The sequence below is a fragment of the Ceratotherium simum genome, chromosome 27, assembly GCF_057802395.1.
Source record: "Ceratotherium simum simum isolate JZ-2026a chromosome 27, ASM5780239v1, whole genome shotgun sequence".
In the NCBI taxonomy this organism is placed as follows: Eukaryota; Metazoa; Chordata; class Mammalia; order Perissodactyla; family Rhinocerotidae; genus Ceratotherium; species Ceratotherium simum.
The window spans coordinates 26442658-26457876 of NC_141926.1; the positions used below are offsets into that span (position 1 = coordinate 26442658).

The 15219-nt window shown below is 39.1% G+C and overlaps 1 protein-coding gene across 1 annotated transcript in view; it reads right to left on the reverse strand.

The window, feature by feature from the left end:
- LOC147913454 (uncharacterized) overlaps positions 1-6264 on the reverse strand; it is a 42804-nt gene extending 36540 nt beyond the window's left edge. The window contains exon 1 of the mRNA XM_087417848.1: positions 6153-6264. Coding sequence (XP_087273974.1) covers positions 6153-6262 — 110 coding nt within the window. The 5' untranslated portion in view covers positions 6263-6264. The remainder of the gene's footprint in view (positions 1-6152) is intronic.
- Between the last annotated feature and the right edge of the window lie 8955 nt (positions 6265-15219).

The window sequence follows — 15219 nt, forward strand, 5'->3', positions numbered from 1 at the left end:
ACAGAGTGTATGTGAGCTCTTGGAAAATGGTTATTCAAAAAGGCTAAAAGGACCCCTCAGCTCACCTCTAGATTAGCACACTTTTGGCTTTCATGATGTCTGACCATGTTTGCTTGACTTGACCCTTTAGAAAACTACATTATATTTTTTCATTTTTTTCTTGAATTTGTATTTTTTCCACTTCAATTCAGCAAGTATTCTTCAAAAATCTACTAAATATACAACATTTACTATAGAGATCTCTTGAATATTTTAATTTTTCAATCCCAGTACATCAACACAAAATATTTGTGTTTATTGATGCAACTGAACCCCAAATTATAAAAAAAAAATAAAACTTTGTCATTTGTCGAGACATTCACTGTTGCGTCTATAATACCAAGCCAAGAATTGTTAGATGATGGCCACTTTTGAAGTGTCAGACTGAAGGCACTAAGCTGCTTGAGTGGTTCGTGAGGCTGCCAAATTGCAAAAAAAATGGCCAAGTGGACCAGGGGCAACATTTTACTTCTGCCACCAGTTTCCTGGTAGTGTAGTTTTAAGAACTAGAAAGAGTTACCAGGGATGTGTATGAAACCGTTTTAGGAAATATTTCTCAATAGAAAGATAACCCTTGGTGAAATGGTCTGGGGATAATCTTACCACTTTAGCCTGAAATACCAGTAGCTCTGATTCTAAGATCAGAAAGGAAAGACTATTTTGCACAAGAGTATTAATTTTATCATTTATTCAGCTCTCAGTGACTGTACTGAATCTAAATATCAGCATAGACATAACTCTGTCCCTCCTTTGGGTTTATTTGCTCCTGAGTGAGAGGAGACATACACCAACCCACAGAGGCGACAATAACATATGTAAGTGAGAAGGCCTTTGCTGGCTCCTATCTGAGGCAGAAGCAGGGTGGAGAGGGGATCTTCACGTTTCCTGCAGTAGCCGTGCAGCCTGTCAGCTCTGAAAAGAGCCCAGCCCCTCAAACTGGGGCCAGGGATAGTGGAGCTTTTCAAGGTGCCTGAGAAAGATGAGACATAACGTAAACAAAGATGCTTATGGTCTAGAGGAACGTCTGGTCCTTTGCTCTCTCTTGAATCTAGTACTGCTTTCAAATAACTTGAACGCGAACTTTTAGATCTGTGGGTTATAACAAACTCACAGAAATTCCCAAACAAGGCTATTTAAAATTGCCCTTTAAATCTTCCTACCAGTACAGAGTGTAATTTGGAGGATCTTTCTTTTATTAAGCAAACATTTTATAGCACTTACTATGTGCTAGGCACACTTCTAAAGTACTTCATAAACATTACCTCCTTTAATAACCATAACAACCCTATGACTTGGGTAATATTATTATTATTCCTCTTTTACAGATAAAGAAACTGAGGCAAAGAGAGTGAGTATGCAACTGGCCCAAGTCATGCTGCGAGGAAGTGGCAGGGCCCAAAGTTAAAATCCAAACAATCTGGCCCGTGTCAGGCTCATCACTGCTCCAGTACACGCCTATCATAGGTGATTCCTTTTTCAATAAATGGCATTTGAACCTGTATTTGAATTCATGCTCTGCCATTTGTCAACTGTTTGACAAATTATTTGCCTTCTCTGTCTGTAAATGGGGATCACATGGCCAACTCAAATTAAGTGGGCAAAAGTAAAGCTAAATTCAGCATAGGAAGCATACCACAAGTGGCTGTCACTAGTTTTACCACATCATTGTCAATAGCACTGGCAAGATATCATCACACAAATAAAAATAACAATAGCTACTATGTGTAGGACCTCTAATAGATTTTCGACAATTCATTATTTAATCTTTGCAACAATGCTGCAAGGAAAAGATGATTCCTGTTTCACATATTAAAAATATAGAAGACATCAAAATTGAGTAATAAACCTCAGATCTCATATCTACAAAGTAGTGCGAGAATTTGTGTGATTTTTTTGAAAGGGGGAAAAAACAAAGCAGGGGGCAGGGAAATCACTGCCTCTATGTGTGTGAGTGACTGCGTTCTGAAATAAGCAAATGAATAAATAAGCTGCAAAAATTTAATTGTCCTCATTTGACCTCTTTTCCATTGAATTCAGTTGATTGTATGCTTTATTTCCTAAAAGCCATGGGTATATATTTCGGGTCCACCCACAAACATAGTTATCGACATCATTCTATTTTTATCTTCCCAGGAGTATTTCTGCTGTACACTGATGTGTTGTTTTTCAAAATCCTTGAGGAAGATTTAATGTAGTAGAAGTACAGTATGCTAATACATATTGATTTAGACCTTTGACACCACTTATAGAATAGAAGCTAAAACCCTCTTTCTTTTAAAAAGCAATTTACATATTATTCATGATTGCAAAAGCATGTTGTCTATTACAATATCCATTAAACACAATAAGAAGTTAAAATATATGATCTAACATATCTCCTCAAGCTGGCAAAAATATATGAAAATAGGAGAATTTTTACTAACTTGTCTTTTCTCAGGTCAATAATGCTTTGCTTAGGTTCAGCTATTAAAAATTGTATTTACTTTATTAATTATTTTTTTCTAAGAAAAGACAAACAAATGAAACATTTGTCTTAGCTGGTAAATTGTGTACTCCCCCATGAGGCAGAATTAAAGAAATTTTGCATCTGCATTTTGAGTTATACATAGAGTAGTTGACATCCATCCCTTCAATATACTATTAAATGGATCTGTATTATTAAATAAAAATGTATTATTAAATGAAATAACACATGTAAAGTGTCTACCAGTCTGCCTATCACTTAGAAAGCAATCGATCAATATTGTCTTTCATTTTTAATATTATGCTGTAGTGTCCTAATATATTATTTTTCTGAAGTCTTTATGAGCTGCCAGTGTAGAGTATCAACAGTGCTTAATTTAAGCAAAAAGGATCTTTACTAAGAGGTTTCTCATTGCATGTTATCTGCCACTTGAAGAAAGTTCAGTATGTATTGAACAGCAATTCTCCTGCCAATGTTTAGGTAGAAAAGAGAAATGCATGCGAAGGGAGATGAAGCCAGAGAAGGTGAATGCCCAGAGGTCTTGATTTTTACAGCACTCTGTCCCCAACCAGAGTGTGCAATGTACTAAACGTGCCCCCCTCAAATTCATATGTTGAAACCCTAACCCCCAATGTGATGGTATTAGGAGGTAATTAGGCTATGAGGGCATTGCCCTTGTAAATGGGATTAGTGCCGTTATAAAAGAGACTCCAGAAAGCTCTCTCACTCTCTTTCCACCATGTGAGGATACATGCAGAGATAGCTGTCTGCAACTTTGAAGAGGGCCTTACCAGAACCTAACTATGCTAGAACCATGATCTTGGACTTCTAGCCTCCAGAACTGTGAGAAGTAAATTTCCATTGTTTATAAGCCAACCAGTCTATGGTACTTTGTTATAGCAGCCGGAACTAAGACAGAGTGTATTGATCCTAAAGACATTGATGTCTTTGGTCTCCAGAAGGCCTTTCTGTCCATGAACACATATTTCCGTGATCCCTGTAAACAGCTTAGAATAGAAAGGAAGATGTGTTTTCCACCCCATGAGGTTATGAGGCTCATTGGGGCCTGACATTTGAAGCCAGGGCCAAAGTGAAGATCCCTTCTCTCGGGAGCTAAAGTACCCACAATGAGTTAATGGAGAACTAGTTCTAGGTCACCTGTAGTTACCCTGCTTCAGAATCAGAAGTTAACATACTTCATATATCTCAGAGCAGCTACATTACTGCAATCTATTCAAAGCCAGCACGTCAGTAAAAGACTTAAAAATTGAAAGTAAATATTTAAAAATTAAGAAGTAAGTATAAAATACAAAAATTATAACAAAGTTAAAACAAAGAGAAAACTGAGGGAAATTAGAACCAAGATCTTCTTGACGTCTTTAAGACTGGAATTTTATCTCTTAGGAGTCGTTTCTACACTGGCTTTAGTAGTAGCCTGGAAAAATAATCTTTAAAGAAGAATAAATAGCTAGGGTCAGTATTGAGTTTTAGTCATTTAATTCGTCTAACTTGAAGTGTCTAGAAAACAAGTGGGTAGAATCATAGATGGATGTGTTATTACACTCATGGAAAATAGACCATATCCAGATATTTTTTATGAAAGGGATCTATTTTGTAACTATTAAATTTGCTTTTGCTTTTCTTTTGCAAAAAAAAAATGGACTATGATGATAGGATTATGGGAAATAATCAATGGGAGGATGAAGCCAATTGCATGGCATAAATTTTCTCCCTTCCCTACCTAGGCCTGTTTAACAACTCATGAAGAACCAACATATCACAATGTAATACACTATAGCAGGAGGACTAAATGTATTTGCTGGCAGAAGAAACATATGTCTATTGAACAGTCCCTGAGTAACCCTTGGCATGACTGATCTGAATAAGCCATTATGGCTCTAACTGGTAAATGAGGCATGTCATTACACCACATTTATAACAAAAAGAAAGACATCCTTATGGACCATTTGCCTAGAGTCTCATGGCCTCTTTAAACGTACCTCCAGGAAAGCTCCCTATGTAGGGAGCAAGGCCAATAAAACTGAAGCCTGGCATGTTATCAAATTGTTATCAAAATTCCCTGAAGTGGGTGGCAGTTGTTCTCCTACACTCTGCCTCCATTAACCGAAAATGCTCTCTGGTTTTCAATTCAGCTGTAGTCTAAGAGTCATTTGGCATTTTTTTTACTCTGCCCTAACTTACCCTGCATTTGTTCTGTGGTCTCTGGCCACAAGCCCTATACATCCACTCCTATCTTCTGTGTTGGATGGTGGCCCATGCCCAGTGCTTGCAAATAGCCTCTTCTTCCCTACCTGGCCTAATCCTGGGCTCTGACACTATCACACACTGTATTATTACTATTATTATTATCACTATCATTATTATTAGTTAATTTGGGTTTTTTCTGTTTAAAACCCAAAGCAGAAAGTAGAGTATGCTAAACTAATCTTTAGGATCAAGTTACAGTCTATTTCTCAGGAAGTTCGATGTTGAAAGCTGAAATCTATCTTAGAAAAAAAAAAGCAGTTCTGAGAGCCAGGTTTGGATTTTGAACTTTCACCCTTGTTATTTTTATAATTAATAGGAGTGTTTGCCACAGTGCTGTCAGCAGAACCGCATTTCCCTCTCCTGCCCATGAGACCTCTTTAACAATTTATTATTGGTGTGAGGAAGCTAAGGAAGCCCTTTCTCCATAGAATGAGGAGAAATACTTTATAGAAAATCTGGTGAACCTTTTTCTTATTCCCCAGGAAGCTTTTAAAGTGCACAAGAGAGGAGCTATTGTGTTTCCCTTATTTGAATGACATCATGGAAAAATACAGATTAAAGAAAGTGAAACGAGACACAAATGGGAGCAGCAGTAAGTAGCTCATTAGATATCTGGCAGTTAAGTAACATATAGTTACCAAAGTTCATATAAGACTTTGGGAAACCAGGAAAGAGAAGCAGCAGAGCAGCCCCACCCCAAAATACCTTAAGACTATAACTCTATTAGAGCTTTATCATAGTCAAATATTCCCTGCAGGCCAAGGGACAAGCCTATGATATTCTTTTATACATTTAGTAAATATCTAGTGAATTTCACCTTTGTGGTTTCTTTAGGAAGATCCTAAGACAGAAGGATATTAAAATAGGACTAGTGAGAGGGAGTCAAGATGGCGGCGTAGGCAGACTCTGAACTCACCTCCTCCCGTGGACACAGCCAATCTACAACTACTCGTGGAAAAATTACCCCTGAGACAGAACTGAAAACTGGATAAGAGGAACTCCTGCAACAACGGACAATCCTGACTGGGGTAGAAGAGGCAGAGACTCCCTTCCGGAGAGGAAAAACGCCGCCTTCACAAGCCGCCAGCTTCACGGCCGCCGGGAGCAGCTCACAGGTACGCAGCCTCCCTGGAGGCGCGGGGTCCTGAGCCAGGAGCGCCCCCGCTGTGGGCATTTTGTGGACCCAGCACAATCGACACCAGCGGCATAATATCTGACTTTGCTGCTACTAAAACACTGGGGAGCACCCCCAGAAAACCCGGTTCACAAAGAAACTAAAACTGGCTCTTAAAGGGCCCGCGCACAAACTCACCCGTTCCAGAAAGCATCCTAAAATCACCAGAAAGAAAGGTGCACAGTGCTTCAGTGACAAGAGACTCACCCAATAGGCCCTGAGTGCATCTCGGTGAGGGGTGAGACCTCTCCAGGGACTGGGACATTGGCGGTGGCCATTGTTGTGGCCTGGTGTGAGAGTGCTGACACAGATGCCATTGGAGTTTTCCCTGAGACCTGCTAGCCCAGGGTCTGCTCCACCCGCTAGAGCACCGATTTAATCCAGCTCAGCCAGGGCAGGCAGCCCACCCTAGAGACTGGCCCCACCCAACAACAAGCCCTCAGGCAACGTGTGGGCCTGCATAGATTGGTGACTGGATGCTCTGCAGCCTGGCAACTGAGCTGACTTGAGCGGGGCAGGGTGTGCACAAGGAGCGGGTGGAGAGTGTGGGGTGGTGGCGGAGTGTGTGGGGCTCCCGCCGTGGAGAGACTGGGTCCGCTTGGGGAGGTCGGGGCACTCACACCGGGCAGGACTGTGTTGACTGTGTGTGTGGACCTGTGGGCAACAGGGCTTGTCAGCTGCAGAAGACTTGTGCTTCTCAAAGACCCACATAGGAGGTTTGCCCCACCTTCCAAAGCCTGAAACAATTGGGTGCTCCTGTGCCTGAGGCCAGCCCCACCCAGCTGCAATCCTCAGAGAGCTGACAAGAGACCTAATAGGCTAGAGGTTTACAGCAATTCTAAGGCCCTGAGCCTAACAACCTGCCACACTGGGGGCCTACTCACTTAAAAGAAATACTGCAACACAAATGTGGTATTAGAACTTACAGCCAACTGTGCTGGGGCTCCCCACACCTGATAAAGAGACTGAAGGGCCCACAACAACTACAAGCAGCTGAGCATTACAACAGCTGGCCAGGAGCATAACTCAGCCTCCCTGGGCACCTATAGGGAGAGCTAACAGGCCACAGTAGAAGGACACACGTAGCCCACATAGGGGCCACCCCTGGAACATTGAGAACTGAGGGAAGCACACTGGAAGCCTCCTAAGGCATCACTTACATAAGGTCACCTATCCAAGAGCAGGAGACGTAGCTGACCTACCTAATACGTAGACACAAGCACAGGGAAAGAGGCAAAATGAGGAGGCAAAAGAATACATTCCAAGTAAGGGAACAGGACAAAACCCCAGAAAAGGAACTAAGTGAAACAGAAATGAGCAACCTACCTGACAGAGAGTTCAAACTAAGAGTGTTAAGGATGCTCACTGATCTGGGGAGAAGAATAGATGAACTCAGTGAGAATGTCAACAAAGAAATGGAAGATATAAAAAAGAACCAATCAGAAATGAAGAATACAATACTGGAAATGAAAAACTCATTAGAGGGACTCAAAAGCAGAGTAGAGGATACAGAAGAACGGATCAGTGAGCTGGAAAAAAGACTAGAAGAAATTACCCAAGGTGAACAGGTAAAAGAGAAAAGAATTAAAAAGAGTGAGGACAGTCTAAGGGACCTCTGGGACAACATCAAGCACACTAACATCCGTGTTATAGGTGTCCCGGAAGGAGAAGAGCGAGACAAGGGGGCAGAGAATCTATTTCAAGAAATAATAGATGAAAACTTCCCTAACCTAAGGAAGGAAACAGACATCCAGGTACAGGATGCACAGAGAGCCCCAAACAAGATAAACCCAAAGAGGCCCACACCAAGACACATCATAATCAAAATGTCCAGAATTAAAGATAAAGAGAGAATCCTAAAAGCTGCAAGAGAATGTCAAGTTACATACAAAGGAAACCCCATAAGGCTATCAGCTGACTTCTCAGCAGAAACCTTACAGGCTAGAAGAGAATGGCACGATATATTTAAAGTGCTAAAAGGAAAAAACTTACAGCCAAGAATACTCTACCCAGCAAGGTTATCGTTCAAAATGGAAGGAGAGATCAAAATTTTCCCAGATAAGCAAAAATTAAAGGAGTTTGTCACCAAGAAACCAGTGTTACAAGAAATGTTAAAGGGACTGATTTAAGGGGAAAAGAGAAGACCACAAATAGGAAAAATTATCTATTTCCACGATTAGAACGTAATGGATACAAATGCACAAAAAAGAGGTTAGATATGATATCAAAAACATAAAAGGAGGGAGGAGGGTAGTTAAAGAGTACAGCTTTCAGACAGAGGTCAAACTAAAGTGACCATCAATTCTGTATAGAAGAAGTAAGGAACAGAGAAGGACTACTAAAACACTGAGGAAAAAAAAAACAAAAGTTAAAAAATGGCAGTAAGTACATACTTATCAATAGCTACTTTAAATGTCAATGGACTAAATGCCCCAATTAAAAGGCATAGGGTGGCTGACTGGATAAAAAAACAAGACCCATATGTATGCTGTATACAAGAGACACACTTCAGACCTAAAGACACTCACAAACTGAAAGTGAAGGGATGGAAAAAGATACTCCACGCAAATGGCAATGAAAAGAAAGCTGGGGTAGCAGTACTCATATCAGACAAAATAGACTTTAAAACAAAAACTGTAAAAAGAGACAAAGAAGGGCATTACATAATGATCAAGGGAACAATCCAACAAGAGGATATAACACTTGTAAATATCTACGCACCCAATGTAGGTGCACCTAAATATATAAAGCAATTATTAACATACATAAAAACAGAAATAGACAGTAACACAATAATAGTAGGGGACTTTAACACTCCACTTACACCAACGGATAGATCATCCAAACAGAAGATCAATAAGGAAACATTGGCCTTAAACGACACCTCAGAACAGATGGACCTAGTAGATATATACCGAGCATTCCATCCAAAAACCGAAGAATACACGTTCTTTTCAAATGCACATGGAACATTCTCCAGGATTGATCACATATTAGGCCACAAAACAAGTCTCCATAAATTTAAGAAGATTGAAATAATACCAAGCATCTTTTCTGACCACAACGGTATGAAACTAGAAATCAACTATAGGAAGAAAATCAGAAAAGCCACAAATACATGGAGATTAAACAAAATGCTACTGAACAACGACTGGGTTAAGGAAGAAATCAAAGAAGAAATCAAAAAATACCTGGAGACAAATGAAAATGAAAATACGACATGCCAGAATTTATGGGATACAGCAAAAGCGGTTCTAAGAGGGAAGTTTATAGCAATACAGGCCTATCTCAACAAACAAGAAAAATCTCAAATAAACAATCTAAAAATGCACCTAAAGGAACTGGAAAAAGAAGAACAAACAAAGCCCAAAATCAGTAGAAGAAGGGAAATAATAAAAATCAGAGCAGAAATAAATGAAATAGAGACTAAAAAAACAATAGAAAAATTAATAAAACCAAGAGCTGGTTCTTTGAAAAGATCAACAAAATAGACAAACCTTTAGCTAGACTCACCAAGAAAAAAGAGAGAAGGCACAAATAAGTAAAATCAGAAATGAAAGAGGAGAGGTTACAACAGAAACCTCAGAAATACAAAAGATTATAAGAGAATACTATGAAAAACTATATGCCAACCAATTCGACAATCTGGAAGAAATGGATAAATTCTTAGAATCATACAACCTTCCAAAACTGGATCAAGAAGAAGTAGAGAATTTGAATAGACCAATCACCAGTAAGGAGATCGAAACAGTAATCAAAAACCTCCCCAAAAATAAAAGTCCAGGACCAGACGGCTTCCCTGGTGAATTCTACCAAACATTCAAAGAAGACTTAATACCTATCCTTCTCAAACTCTTCCAAAAAATTGAGGAGGGGGGGAAGCTCCCTAACTCATTCTATGAAGCTGACATTACCCTGATACCAAAACCAGACAAGGACAACACAAAAAAAAGAAAATTACAGGCCAATATCACTGATGAACATCGATGTGAAAATCCTCAACAAAATACTAGCAAATCGCATACAACAATACGTTAAAAAGATTATACACCATGATCAAGTGGGATTTATTCCAGGGATGCAGGGATGGTTTAACATTCGAAAATCAATCAACATAATACACCACATTAATAAAATGAAGAACAAAAATCACATGATCATCTCAATAGATGCAGAGAAAGCATTTGACAAGATCCAGCATCCATTTATGATAAAAACTCTGAATAAAATGGGTATAGAAGGAAAGTACCTCAACATAATAAAGACCATATATGAGAAACCCACAGCTAATATCATCCTCAATGGTGAAAAACTGAAAGCTATCCCTCTAAGAACAGGAACCAGACAAGGATGCCCACTGTCACCACTCCTATTTAACATAGAATTGGAAGTCCTAGCCAGAGCAATCAGGCAAGAGAAAGAAATAAAAGGGATCCAAATTGGAAAGGAAGAAGTGAAACTGTCACTATTTGCAGATGACATGATTTTATATATAGAAAACCCTAAAGAATCCACCAGAAAACTTTTAGAAGTAATAAACGAATATGGTAAAGTTGCAGGATACAAAATCAACATACAAAAATCAGTTGCATTTCTGTACACTAACAACGAAGTAGCAGAAAGAGAAATTAAGAATACCATCCCATTTACAATTGCAACAAAAAGAATAAAATACCTAGGAATAAACTTACCAAAGAGGTGAAAGATCTGTACACCAAAAACTATAAAACATTGCTGAAAGAAATTGAAGAAGACACAAAGAAATGGAAAGATATTCCGTGCTCTTGGATTGGAAGAATTAACATAGTTAATTGTCCATACTTCCTAAAGCCATCTATAGATTCAATGCAATCCCTATCAAAGTTCCAACAACATTTTTCACAGAAATAGAACAAAGAATCCTAAAATTCATATGGAACAACAAAAGACCCCGAATAGCTAAAGGAATCCTGAGAAAAAAGAACAAAGCTGGAGGTATCACACTCCCTGATTTCAAAATATACTACAAAGCTATAGTAACCAAAACAGCATGGTACTGGCACAAAAACAGACACACAGATCAATGGAATAGAATCGAAAGCCCAGAAATAAACCCACACATCTATGGACAGCTAATCTTTGACAAAGGAGCCAAGAACATACAAAGGGGTAAAGAAAGTCTCTTCAACAAATGGTGTTGGGAAAACTGGACAGCCATATGCAAAAAAATGAAAGTAGATCCTTACCTTACACCATATACAAAAATTAACTCCAAATGGATTAAAGACTTAAATGTAAGTCCTGAAACTGTGAAAGTTCTAGAAGAAAACATAGGCAGTACGCTCTTCGACATCGGTCTTAGCAACATCTTTTCAAACACCACATCTGACCAGGCAAGAGAAACAATAGAAAAAATAAACAAATGGGACTACATCAAACTAAAAAGCTTCTGCACAGCAAAGGAAACCATCAACAAAACGAAAAGACAACCTAACAATTGGGAGAAGATATTTGCAAACCATACATCTGATAAGGGCTTAATCTCCAAAATATATAAAGAACTCATGCATCTCAACAACAAAAAAACTACCAACCCGATTAAAAAATGGGCAAAAGACCTGAACAGACATTTCTCCAAAGAAGATATACAGATGGCCAACAGACACATGAAAAGATGTTCAAAATCACTAACTATCAGGGAAATGCAAATCAAAACTACAATGAGATATCACCTCACGCCCGTCAGAATGGCTTTAATTAACAAGACAGGAAACAACATGTGTTGGAGAGGATGTGGAGAGAAGGGAACTCTCATACACTGCTGGTGGGAGTGCAAACTGGTGCAGCCACTATGGAAAACAGTATGGAGATTCCTCAAAAAAGCAAGGATAGAACTACCATATGATCCAGCTATTCCACTGTTGGGTATTTATCCAAAGAACTTGAAAACACCAATTTGCAAAGGTACATGCACCCCTGTGTTCATTGCAGCCTTATTCACAATAGCCAAGACTTGGAAGCAACCTAAGTGCCCATCAAGGGACGAATGGATAAAGAAGATGTGGTATATATACACAATGGAATACTACTCAGCCATAAGAAATGACAAAATCCAGCCATTTGTGACAAAATGGATGGACATTGAGGGTATAATGCAAAGTGAAATAAGTCAGAGGGAGAAGGCCAAATACCATATGATTTCCTTCATTAAGTAGTAGATAATAACAACAATAAACAAACACATAGAGACAGAGATTGGATTGGTGGTTACCAGAGGGGAAGGGGGGAGGGAGGAGGGTGAAAGGGATAATTCGGTACATGTGTGTGGTGATGGGTTGTAATTAGTATTTTGGTGGTGAACATGATGTAGTCCATGCAGAAATAGAAGTACAATGATGTACACCTGAAATTTTTGCAATGTTATAAACCAATGTTACTGCAATAAACAAAAAATTAAAAAAAAAAAAATAGGACTAGTATCAGCTGTGACCGAGGCCCTAAGTCAAAAATATCAATTATTATCGTGTTGCAAACTGAGTTGCTAGACCACCAAAAAAGAACAATATTTGAAAAGAAGACTGTCAAAACCCAATTTTGCAACTTATTTTAGCACCCACTTTTAAGTGTTTAAGAGATTGAAACTGGATATTTGAAAGAGAATTTCTTTTGAAAAAAATGTTGGAGTGCTGTGGCTGTTTCTCTCTCCCCTACTTTGGAGGAGAAGAGGAACTATTTCTCTCCTCAACCTAAGTGTGATGGAAAAAGATTCAGAAGATTTATTTGGAGTGCTTGACATATGTGTCCTGATATGAGCAGCTGGAGATTGACCATCCATGTCAAGAAACTGCTGGGGAGAGATCCCTGGCTGAGGGCAGATCTACAAGGAACCTACAACCCTCCATTGTCCATCTGCCAAGCCCAGAGAATGCTTATGGCAGACTAACCAAGTAAAACCTTTCCTGCTCCCTTCCTCTGCATGATCCTGGTGGAGCTAGAAATAGAGCAAAAAAAGGGAGGAGAGGTAGGAAGTAATGTGGGAGCAGGAGAAGCTGGCCCTGCCCCATTTCCTTCACATAGGTTCTGGACTACAGCAGACCTCCCCTAGGGAAGGGGAGAAGCTTTGACTTTAAAACAAAATTATTTGATCATTACACATATCTAGACATACCAATGATGGGAATGAAATTATCTGGAAGATGAAAGTGACCTCAGATTTTCTCCAGAGAAAGCAGAATAACTAGTCCCATAGCATGGATTTGAAGGAAAAGTGGGGAAAAAAACTAAATTTTCTTTATAATCAAGGCTGGTAGTCTCATTTGTCAAGGTTTTTATCTGGAAATAGGAGATGGATTTTGGTAGGATGTTCTCTAGTCATGTTGAGTCTAGTAATAGCTCTGGTTATAAAGATAATTCTTTATGTTTTTCTCTCAGAATGAGATGTATGTTTTCCTACAAGCCAAAGAAATAGTTTTATTTTGTCTCTTTTTTCAAAAGTAATACATATTTAGCTAATGAAAATTCTCTACTCCAATCATTCTTTAATCTTTAAATTCCTGTAGGATTTTATGGTAAGAATCATATAAATTCAGATTTTTCAGGTCCTAAGAGGTCTCATCCAAAGAGTACATGAATTTCCTCCATAAATTCCACAAAAGGAGTCAAGCAGCCTCTGATTAAACACCTCCAGGTCCATGACTTTGTGAGGCATTTCAATCTTTGTTGGAGATTATTTATTATTAAAAAGTCCTTCCTCATATTAAAGATAAAATCTAAATGTTGATCCCTCTGCCGCTTGTCTGCTTGGCAAAAATACACTCCTCCTTCACTTCCCAGTTCAATTCCCTCTGAGATGCTTTTCTTGGTCCCTGAGAGTCCATTTGATTCCCCAGTGTCTCCACTTGCGTTACTACTATGTCTGCACTCGTGTCCCCACTGCACCTCTTATTTCCACGCACCATGCTCCTTAGCACAGTGTGTGTTGTGTCTTGGTTTATGTCACTGCTTCTTTCTCTGGACCGAGCAGCTGCTTCATGCTAATCCACTGTGCCAGGTCCTGCGGAGGATTCCAAGTTAATCAAACATAGTTCCTGCCCTCAAGTTGCATTAAGTCCACAAACAGGGGTAAGGCATAGACACAGATAACCTTAACATGAGCGAGAAGGAAATCAGTGCCTCAGGAAGGTGCTAGTTCCTGAAGGAGAAACATTATCATCTAGTTTCCTTTCTTGCTAGCGTACCCTTACGGTGGCCTCATTTTTCCCTAAGCTTGCGACTATATTTTACATTCTACACTTCAATTTACCAACAACTGGTGTTTGATCTTATCAAAAAAGATTTTTTTTCTGGCTTGGAGAACAAGACAATAAAATCTTAATAGAGCTGATGGCATTTGAATTAGACATTCAAGGACAGGTGGCATGTGACCGTAGGTGAAAAGGTCCTCTGCAGAGAAAATAAAATGATGATGAGGAAGAAGAGTAACCAAATCAGATGCCACATAACATACACAAGGGATAGCAAGTCGTTCAGGTTAGCAGAAGCCTTGGACACATGGCTGAAATAATCAGGTAATCCTGTTGAAGAAGTAGGCTAAGCCAGAATACAAAAGACCTTGAACATCAAATGTACTGGATATTTCCACTTCATTTGGAGGTCTGCAAAAGTAAATGAGATTCAGGGCCCCACTTCTCACTTAGAATTTGAAAGAATTGATTCCTTCTCCCAATATTTCAGCAACTAGGCCAAAGGCATGAAACCCAATTTTGGCTGGTCGGGTGCTTTCCAGTCAGACCCTGAATATTGAGGCAGTGACCCAAAGATGTAGGGACAGTTAGTAATAATTAAGGTGGTGGTAACAGTGGAGCCAAGAGCCCAGATGCACAAGAGTTGATATTGTTATTTAGTATTATTTAAGTACGTGATTTCCTCGATTCCCTCAAGAACACTAACTACAAAATTCCTTATGAATAATTCTCAACTTTGTATCCAATTGATATTTCTGGAATCTAACATGCTTAAATTTAGCACTGAAAATCACCTAAACTATTTTAAACAATAGTGGAAATGTTAGTGTAAGGCAACCCTCTCAGTTTCTAGGCAGGAGAAAAAGGATATAAAAAATCTATATAGCAGAATAGGTATAAAAATATCTTTAGCTTTCAAGAAATGCAACTTACAGTGATTCTCACTGTACTTTTCCCAAGCATTGCAGCTAAGTGTGGAAATACAGAGACAGAGGCAGAGAGATAGAGAGAGACAGAGAGGAGAGGAGGGAAGAGGAGAGGAGAGAAGAAGA